Source organism: Passer montanus, unplaced genomic scaffold (genome assembly GCF_014805655.1).
Source record: "Passer montanus isolate IOZ18808 unplaced genomic scaffold, ASM1480565v1 scaffold109, whole genome shotgun sequence".
Classification (NCBI taxonomy): Eukaryota; Metazoa; Chordata; class Aves; order Passeriformes; family Passeridae; genus Passer; species Passer montanus.
Genome location: NW_024357502.1, coordinates 1588825 through 1598694, shown reverse-complemented (window position 1 = coordinate 1598694; position 9870 = coordinate 1588825). Strand labels below are relative to the sequence as shown.

General features: G+C 61.1%; 1 protein-coding gene across 2 annotated transcripts; it reads right to left on the bottom strand.

The window, feature by feature from the left end:
- Positions 1 to 59: 59 nt before the first annotated feature.
- Positions 60 to 8807, bottom strand: CUNH20orf27 (chromosome unknown C20orf27 homolog). 2 transcript variants are annotated; one of them, XM_039724236.1, is made up of 6 exons: positions 8521 to 8632; positions 7605 to 7693; positions 5135 to 5289; positions 3578 to 3716; positions 1693 to 1809; positions 60 to 1099 (listed from the first exon to the last, which is right to left on the bottom strand). In XM_039724236.1, exons 2-6 carry the CDS (start codon positions 7621 to 7623, stop codon positions 999 to 1001), a joined length of 531 nt encoding a protein of 176 aa, XP_039580170.1. In that variant the 5' UTR covers positions 7624 to 7693; positions 8521 to 8632; the 3' UTR covers positions 60 to 998. The 2 variants fall into 2 exon arrangements, with proteins under 2 accessions (XP_039580170.1, XP_039580160.1); XM_039724226.1 differs by lacking the exon at positions 8521 to 8632 and adding an exon at positions 8645 to 8807 and having other exon boundaries at positions 561 to 1099.
- Positions 8808 to 9870: the final 1063 nt, after the last annotated feature.

Below are 9870 nucleotides of genomic sequence, written 5' to 3'. Positions count from 1 at the left end.
TTGTGGGGACACCCCCAGGAGCTGCCACCATCAACTTCCTGTCCAACTGAGGGGCCTTGGGAGATGCCACCATCAGCTTCATTTCCAGCTGAGACCCCGCCAACATCGTGGGGACCTCTGGGACCTACCACCATGGACTTCCTGTCCAACTGAGACCTTCCTGGAGATGCCACCATGGACTTCCTGTCCAACTGAGACCTTCCTGGAGATGCCACCATCGATTTCCACCCCAGCTGAGACCTCCTGTCACTGTGGGGACCATGCCAGGACCTGGCACCATTGATTCCCTCCCAGACTGAGACCCCCCCCCTTATCCTGGGGACCCCAGTCCCTGTCCCCACCCTCTCCCATCTTCCTTTAACTGGAATTGGCCTCATTACCCTTCCCCATCCCGAACCAGGACTCTTTGGGATTCTCCACCCAGGGGTGTCCCCTGTCCCTCTGGGCAGGTTCATGGAGGGGATCTGGGCTCCCAGCACATTCCCAGTGGGATTTTAATCCTTCCCAAGGTGGGATTTTGTACTTTAACCCCCCCTCCCCAGGCATGTAAGATATCTTTGTATTTATATACATATATATATATATATATTTGTAGGCACATAAAACCTCCTGAAATTGCTCCTGGTCCTTGTACCATGAGGAAAAAAAAAAGGAAAAGAGAGAAAAAAAACCAGGAAAAAAATCTGAGAAAAACAAAAAAAATACCCCAAAAAGAGGCGCTGGCAGCAACACAAGGACATGGCCGGGGGACATGGCCCCAACCCTGAAGCCATGGGGGACCCCCGCTCCCGCCCCACATTCCACAGGCAAAATTCCTCCCCCACCCCAGAGAAGAGGAAAATTCCCACCCCAAGAGGCACAATTCCCCCAAAACCCCCCCGGGGCTGCGGGGTGAGGGCGAAGCAGCGGCAGCAGCAACAAGCGGGGTCCCCCCTGCCCGCTTTGGGGACCGTGCTGTGCTTTGGGGACTTTGGGGTCCCCCGGGGTGGGGTTTGGGGTCAGTCGAAGCCGTGCCACTCGCTCTGCTCCGAGTCGTATTCCAGCTCGGCTCCCATGCAGCGCACCCCGTCCAGGAGCATCGGAGTCCCGTGGTGACGGTCTGGGGACATCAGGGGACACGGCTCGGGGACAGCTCACTGTCCCTTTGTGGGGGGGGTGGGAATGCCCCTTTTTAAGGGATTTGGGGGGGTTTTAGGCTCGCAGCAATGCTGGGGCTGGGTGGGTGGGGGATGTGTTGTCCCTTGTGTCACCGCTGTGGTCACTGCCCAGGGGTGGTGACAACCCCGGGGGCTGTGGGTGGCTGGGATAGGGGGTGGGGGACATGGGGAGCAAGGGGTTTATAGGGAGAGTCCCAGGGATGGGGGGATCCCGATGACAAAGGGGTCCCAGGGACAGGGGACATCCCAGAGACAAGGGGAGGGTCCCAGGGACAAAGGGGGGCCCAGCCAGGCACAGGGGCCCCGGGGACATTGGGGTCACCCCCCACCCCCTCCCCTCACCCCTACCCAGGGCTCTCCTCAACCCCCAGGCTGGGGAATTTTTGGGATGAAATCCCCCATTTTGCCCAATTCCTTAGCAGTACCCCAGAGCTGGGACAGCGCCAAGCCTGAACTGGGACAACTGGGAAGAGTGGCTGGGCCTGTGGCGGGGGAAGGGGACACCCCAGAACCCCCCCAGGGCAGAGCCCCTTACCCATGACCCGGGCCTGGACGGTGACCTTGATTGGGCCGGAGCTGTGTCCGGCCAGGAGCAGCTCCTCCTTCAGCACGCCCTCCTTGTGCGCCATGTACTCGCAGCGCACGCTGTGCCCTGGCAGCGGGGACACCGAGAGCTGCCGAGGGCTGCCCGTGCCCTCCTCACCCTGCTCGTGCCCTCCTCACCCTGCCTGTGCCCTCCTCACCCTGCCTGTGCCAGCCTGTGCCCTCCTCACCCTGCCTGAGCCCTCCTCACCCTGTCTGTGCCTGCCTGCACCTTCCTCACCCTGCCTGTGCCAGCGTGAGCCCTCCTCACCCTGCTCGTGCCCTCCTCACCCTGCCTGCACCTTCCAGAACTTTCCCTGCCCTCCTTAAACCCTTCCTGTCCCGCCTGTGCCCTCCTCACCCTGTCTGTACCTTCCTCATGCTGCCTGTGCCCTCCTTACCCTCTGTGCCCCTCCCTGCTCTCCCTGCACCTTCCTGAACCCTCCCTGCACCTTCCCCGCACTTCCTGTCCCCTCCCTGCCCTTGCCTGTCCCCTCCCTGCCCTGCCTGTCCCTGTCCCCTCCCTGCCCTTGCCTGTCCCTGTCCCCTCCCTGCCCTTGCCTGTCCCTGTCCCCTCCCTGCCCTGCCTGTCCCTGTCCCCTCCCTGCCCTGCCTGCTCCCCTGCCACTCACGGGTTCCCCACGGCTCCTTTCCCCTGCTCCGGAGAGGCCCTGGCCCTGATCCCAGCTCCAATCCCAATCCTGGCTTTGATCCCAATCCCAGCTCCAATCCTGATCCCGGTTTTGATCCCAATCCCAGCTCCAATCCTGATCCCGGTTTTGATCCCAATCCCAGCTCCAATCCTGATCCCGGTTTGATCCCAATCCCAGCTCCAATCCCAATCCCAGCTCCAGTCCCGATCCCAGCTCCAATCCCGACCCCAGCTCCAATCCTGGTCCAAATTTTAGCCTCAATCCTGGTCCCAGTCCCGATTCCAGTCCTTGTCCCACTCCTGATTCTGGCCTTAATCCCAGCCCCAATCCCAATCCTGATCCCAGTCCTGATCCTGGCTTCTGGCTCCAACCCTGGCTCTGATCCCAGTCCTGATCCCAGTCCTGATCCCGGCTTCTGGCTCCAATCCTGCCTCAAATCCCAGTCCTGATTCCAGCCTTGATCAGTCCAGCCTGATCCCAGCCTCAGTCCCAGCTCTGATCCCAGTCCCAATCCCATTCCTGGTCCCAACTCCAATCCCAACCCCGATACCGGATCCCCATCCTGGTCCACCCCCATCCCCAATCCCAATCCCGATCCCAATCCCTGCTGGGAATCTCCAAACAAACCCTAAAGCGCTTTTTTGGGATGCAGCCAGCGGCAGGTGGGAAAAGCCCTGTCCCAGCCCTGTCCCCACTGCCGGGAGGTGACACCGACGGCCCCGTGGGGACAGGGACGTGGGAAACAGCATCCACGGGCTGTGGGACAACTGGGATGGGACCGAGGTGGCCTGGGGGACCTGTGGTGTCCCTGGAGTGAAGCCCGTGTCCCTAAGGAATTGCCACCCAGCCCAGGGTGACGCTCAGCTGTTCCCAGGCTCCGGGATCCCACGGATGTGGCAGCGCCCCATTGTCCCCAAAGCAGAGGGTGGCACCTCTTGGAGCAATCCTTGTCCCTGTCCCTTGTGTCTGGAGCCCCCTGACCCACAGAGACCCCCGGGAAAGGAAAATCCCAACAAACAAACCATCCCAACAAATCCCAACAACGAAATAACGGAGTTGGGGACATCGGGGATGTCCCCGAGGACAAGGAATTGTCACCTCCCCGAGACACTGAGGGGACACCTGGGTGTGCCCCCTTTGGAAAAGGGCTGGGGACAGGGAGGGGACAGGGAGGGGACACGGTACCTTCCGGCAGTGGGGTGACACTGATGATGCGCAGGTTGGGGTTGGGGACAGGGAGGGGACAAATGTCCTTGCCCAGGCTCGGCGTGGGGGGCAGCAGGAAGGTGATCTCGTACTTGTGCAGGATCTTCAGGAATCCCACCTGGAAAAGCGGGATATGGGGTGACACCGTTGTCACCACCCCCCCTTGGGGACAAGGGACACTGGAGAGTCCCCAGGAAGGTGGGGACAGCACGTGGAGAGGGGGAATTGCATCCTAAACGTTCCTTCTGTTAAATCCCTCTGGGGGGAAGGGATTTGTGGCCTAAAAAATGCAGGAAATAATAAACAGGAGATAATTTAGGAAATCATTTCGGAAATAAAGCAGGAAAAGGTAACAAACAGGATGATTTTGCCCAAAAAAAAACCGCAGGAAAAAGATGGAATTTTGGGACAAAATTCTGGCGATAAGGACCCGTGGATGTCACAGGAGCAGGGAGAGGTTTTCCAGCTGTCCCTGGAAAAGGCAGGAGCGCCTCTTCCCATGGAATTTTTCCGCTGTCATGACAAAAAGCAGAGCGCTCCGGAGCCTTGGAAAAATCCATTTTGGGAAGGGAGCGAGCTGGGAACGATCCCTGAGGGAAAAAACATCCGGGGCCAGGATCCCAAAATCCCCCCAGGGGCTGGGACCATCCCAAACAGCTGGAAAAGGATCCAGGGAGAATCTTCCAGAGCCTGAAGGGGCTCCAGGAGAGCTGGAGAGGGACTGGGGACAAGGACACAGGGAATGGGGACATCTGGGGTGGGATTTTGGGAAGGAATTCCCGGCTGGGCTGAAATCCCCAAATTTTCTGTGGATCCCTGGGAGTGCCCAAGGGATCAGGATGAGCCCCAAGCTCTTTTTCCCCCCCCCCATTTTGGGATTTATCCCGGAAAAACAAGCACGATCTTCTCTTCCCAGGCACATCCCAGCCCCACCAGGGACCCCTCCCCGTGTCCCCGTGTCCCCGTGGGTGGCACTGCCACCCCCTCATCATGCGGTGGGAAAACAACAGCGGCCGCCCCCGGAGCCAGCGCCGCTTTTGGGATGGAATTCCGGCCACGAGGCTCTGACTCAGCGCTGGTGGCAGCTGCAGGTGCCACACGTTGGTGGCACCGCGGGTGGCTCCTGGTCCCCTCCGCTGGCACCGCCCCCCCGGGAGCGGTGCCACCCCCGGGAATGTGGCTGGAGGAGCTGGGCATGGCCCTGCTGGGATCCAGAGAGGACCCAGCGTCCCCAAAACGGGGCAGAGGGGACAGTGCCACGTGTCCCCCGTGTCCCCAAAGCCACCAAATGTGGCGCTGGATTTGGGGGGCGATCCGGAGTTGGTGCCCTCGGGAGCAGCCCTAGGGAATGACACCGTGTCCCCAAAGCCACCAAATGTGGCGCTGGATTTGGGGGGCGATCCGGAGTTTGGTGCCCTAGGGAATGACATGGAATTCTGGGGTGGCAACGCCTCAAAATCCGGGAATTTTGGGGAGTTGGGAGCCCCGGAGTCCCCAGGGGAGGGCGACATCCCCCCGTTGTCCCCCTGTCCCCACCTTGACCAGGAAGTGGCCGTCCTTGTCCTGTGTCACCATCACGGCCGAGTCGTGCAGCTGCTCCTGGAAGTGGACGTGGCCCTGTGTCCCCTCCTGGTGGTGGCCCTGGGTCCCCTCGGGGGTGAAGCGCACTCCTGCGCCCTTCCTCTTGCTGCCTGCAGGTGACAAAGGCCCCGGTCACAGCCGTGTCCCCAGGGGAGGTGGCCTTGAGTTGGGGACACGGGGTGGAGCGCGGTGGCATCAGGAGAGGCTTCCCTGTCACCCCCTCCCGGTGTCACCTGGGACACGGGGGACCTGTGGGGACAGCCAGCTCCTCTCCGAGCAGGGACCTGCCAACAGACCATGCCAAGAGGTCCCCAAGTGTCCCCAAGTGTGCCCAAGTGTCCCCAGGTGTCCCCAGGCTCGGCAGACTCCACTCCCTCCTGTGATGTCCTCAGGACAAGTGACACAGGCTGGGGACATGGGGACATGGGGCAGGGGACAGGTGAGAAGGGGGGAAAGCATGGAAGTGCCACCAGCCCATGTCCCCAAGTGTCCCCAGGTGTCCCCAGGCTCGGCAGACTCCGCTCCCTCCTCGGGCCGAGCGGTGCCCCGGGAAGGTGACACAGGGCAGGTGACACGGCTGCGACAAGGCCAGCAGGACAGGCCACATGGCAGCGCCGGGGCCCTGCCACCAGCTTGGGGACAGCGCTGTCCCCGGGGAGGCCCAAATCCCGTGGGATTTTCCACGTGCGCCGCTTCCACGCAAAATCCGCCCCTTCCTCCTCCTCCTCCTCCTCCTCCTCCTCCTCCTGCTCCCCCCGCCGAGCCCGCGCCCAGCTGGCAGCAGATTGTCACCGCCGCCAGCAGCAGATTGTCGCCTCCCTTGTCGCCCGAAGAAAAGGCTCTTTGTGCCGGCAGCGCCGGGAATCCCGGGGTTTAATGAGCCGGGTTTAATGAGCCGGGTTTAATGAGCCCGGGTTTAGGGCCCGGCCATTGTTCGGCCCCAAAGTCCGGGGGGACAGCGGGGGACACGGTGACAGCGTGGGGACACGCGGGGGGACACGCGGGGGACCCTCCTGGGTGGCGCCGTGGCGATGCCGAGGGACCCGCGCGGATCCCAAATCCCAAATCCCAAATCCCGGTCCCAGCCCGGGAACCCCGATCCCAAGCCTGGATAATCCCCAGTTTGTCACCCTGGTGGCACTTGGGGACATTCGGCCGAGGGGGCGCGGGGCCTTGGGAAGAGTGGGAGGAAGGGGGGATTGGGAATTGGGAATTGGGGTGGGCCGGGATTTGGGGTGACCCAGCTCGGTGACTTGGGGTGGCCTCGGCAGGGGACAGCAGGGACAGGCAGGGGTGGCAGCCGGGGATCGGGGATTTGTGGGATCTGGGATGTGTGGGATCAGGGATTCCCTTGGATTTGGGATTTATGGGATCTGGGGTTTGTGGGATCTGGGATTTGTGGGATCGGGGATTCCCTTGGATTTGGGATTTATGGGATCTGGGGTTTGTGGGATCTGGGATTTGTGGGATCAGGGATTCCTTTGGATTTGGGATTTATGTGACCCAGGATTTCTGAGATCACAGAATCACCTGGATCTGGGATTTTTGGGATCTGGGATTCCCTTGGATTTGAGATTTCTGGGAGCAGGGAATCCCCTGGATCGGGGATTTATGGGATCTGGGATTTATGGGATCTGGGAATCTTCTGGATCCAAGACTTTGGGGATCAGGGAATCTGCTGGATCAGGGATTTATGGGATCAGGGAATTCCCTGGATCTGGGATTTATGGGATTTGAGATTTGTGGGATCAGGGAATCCCTTGGATCTGGGACTTATAGGATCTGGGATTTACGGGATGAGGGAATTCCTTGGATCTGGGATTTCTGGAATCCGGGATTTGTGGGAGCAGGGATTTCTGGGAGCAGGGAATCCCCTGGATCTGGGATTTCTGGAATCCGGGATTTGTGGGATCAGGGATTTCTGGGATCTTGGAATCCCCTGGATCTGGGACTTACAGGATCTGGGATTTGTGGGAGCAGGGATTTCTGGGAGCAGGGAATCCCCTGGATCTGGGATTTCTGGGATCAGAACCCGCTGGACCCTCAGGGTCCCCTCCAAGATGTCCCCACCCCCTTTTTTTCCTGGGAACCTCCTGGGGCTCTCCCGGCCCCATTCCCAGGGAAATTCCCAGAGTGGAATCCCACAAAGATGCCTCGGGATTTGTCTCACCCCAAAAAGCGCTTGTGGGGTCCCTCAAATCCCTGGAGAGCGACAGAGGGGGGGAACAGGGACAGAAAAGCTCTGGGAAAACCCCAAATCCCGGGATGGGAACAGAGGGGCCCCAGGAGCTCCGGGAAAACCCCAAATCCCGGGATGGGAACAGAGGGGCCCCAAGAGCTCCGGGAAGACCCCAAATCCCGGGATGGGAACAGAGGGGCCCCAAGAGCTCCGGGAAGACCCCAAATCCCGGGATGCGGGACTCACCCTTGCCGGCTGTCGCCATCTGTCCCCGGCGCCGTCCGGCGATGTCGCTGTCCCCACTTTCAGCGGCCCGGGGGCATCGTCCGGGAATTCTGCGGGAATGGGAAGGCTCCAACTCCGTCCCATATTCCCGTCCCACTGCGGGGACCGAGGTGGCCCCGAGGTGGCCCCGAGGTGGCGGGGAGGAGCCAGCGACAGCGCCAGGGCCTGGAATGGGCATTCCCCCATCCCAAATCCCCGGGAAAAGCAGGGATTAGGGAATTCCCTCCGCCGCGTGTGCCTCAGTTTCCCCCTTTTCCCCCCAAAAAACGCCCCCGAGATTTGGGATTTTTATTCCAGATTCCCAGCGCTGATCCCAAACTTGGAGCCTTTCCCAAATCGTTTTTCCCGGGATAAACGGGAGATCAGATCCCAAAGCTGGAGCCTTTCCCAAATCGTTTTTCCCGGGATAAACGGGAGATCAGATCCCAAAGCTGGAGCCTTTCCCAAATCGTTTTTCCCGGGATAAACGCCACCGCCGGCCGGGAATTCGGGATGTGACATCCCAAAAAAAAAAGAAAAAAAATTAAAAAAAAATCCCAGGGATGGAATTGGAGGGTCAAACATCCTCCTCCTTCTTGGGATCGCCGCATGGGACCGGGAATGCCGGCAGGGACTGGGAAGTGGAAACCCCAAAACGCCGCGAAAAAAACCAAAAATTCGGGGAAAAAAAACCGGGATAAAACAAAACCGAGCGGGAACGCAAGGGGGGAGCCTCTCCCAAGGGGGAAACCCATGGATTTGGGGGCGCCTCAAGCCATGCTGGGTTGGGGGGGTGACAGAGAGGTGTCCCCGGGCTGAGGATGGGGGTGACAGGTGACACCGCGAGGGGAGAGCGCGGCCGATCGTCCCCACCCCCCTTTCCCCGAGCCCGCTTCACCTCCGCCATCACCCGCGGCCCGCGGGGCTGCCCCGGCCGCTCTGCCGCCCCCGGCTGTCCCCGGCTGTCCCCGGTGTCCCCCCGTGTCCCCGGTGTCCCCCCGGTGCCGCCGCGCCCCGCTCACCCCGCCGCTCCCGCTGCCCGCTTCCCGCTGCGGGGACACGCCCCCTGGCCGCCATTGGCTGGCGCGCCCCCACCTCGCCCTCCCATTGGCGGGCGCGCACGCCGGTCACGCCTCCAGGCCACACCCCGGGCGGTGCTTAACGGGCGTTGCTAAGGGGCGGGATTGTTGCTAAGGGGCGGGGTCTGTGGGCGGGGCTAAGGGGCGGGCGGCCAATGAGGAAGGGCGCGCGCGCCGCAGGGCGCCCCCTTGTGGGCGGTAGGGAGGTGCGGGGGGCGTTGCCATGGAAACGGGGAGGGCTGGGGGAGGGGCCTTTCCTTTCCTTTCCTTTCCTTTCCTTTCCTTTCCTTTCCTTTCCTCCTTCCCTTCCCTTCCATTCCCATGTAATTTCTCATCTCATCCCATCTCATCCCAATTCCCTCAGATCCATCCAATCCTGAATTATCCCAGTTCCTTCCCGTCCCATCCCATTGCATCCCAATTCCTTCCCATCAATTTCCTCCTTATTTAATTTCTTCTCATCCCGTCTGATCCCAAATCGTCTCAGCTCCATCCCATCCATCTCATCCCAAACAATCCCAATCCCAATCCCATCCCAATCCCATCCCAATCCCATCCCAACCCCAATCCCATCCCAATCCCAATCCCAATCCCAATCCCAATCCCAATCCCAATCCCAATCCCATCCCAATCCCAATCCCAATCCCAATCCCAATCCCAATCCCAATCCCAATCCCATCCCAACCCCAATCCCATCCCAATCCCAATCCCAATCCCAATCCCAATCCCAATCCCACCCCGCTCATCCTGGGAACATCCAGCCCTGTCCCTCCTGTCCCCATCCCGAGCTCCGTGTCCCTTCCCACGGGGACAGGGGACAGGGAGCGGCGCCAGTTCCCACCCGGAGCGCTCCGGGATTGTCCCCCGGGAATGCCGGGGACAGCGGGGTCAGGGGACACGGGAGGGACAGAGGGGACAGCGCCACCCCCGGGGGCTGCTCCAGCTGCTGGAACGCTTAAAAACCCGGGATCCGCATTCCCAGAAACCCGGGATCCGCATTCCCAGCGGTCCCCGGAGCCCCGGCTGTGTCCCTGTCACCGGCACCGTGACGTCACACCCTGCTTGTCCCCAAGGGAGGGGACACCAGGGCCCGGCTTGTCCCGCCATTCCCACATCGGCCGGAAATTCCAGGTTTTCCCTAAAAAGCCCCTCTGGCGCAGGGACGGTCC

Coding starts and splice junctions, on each gene's coding strand:
- CUNH20orf27 (XM_039724226.1), bottom strand. CDS start 8,730: ATGGGAGGGCGAGGTGGGGGCGCGCCAGCCAATGGCGGCCAGGGGGCG. Junction 7,694..8,644: donor CGGGCAGCGGGAGCGGCGGG/GTGAGCGGGGCG, acceptor CCATTCCCGCAG/AATTCCCGGACGATGCCCCC. Junction 5,290..7,604: donor GATGGCGACAGCCGGCAAGG/GTGAGTCCCGCA, acceptor TGTCACCTGCAG/GCAGCAAGAGGAAGGGCGCA.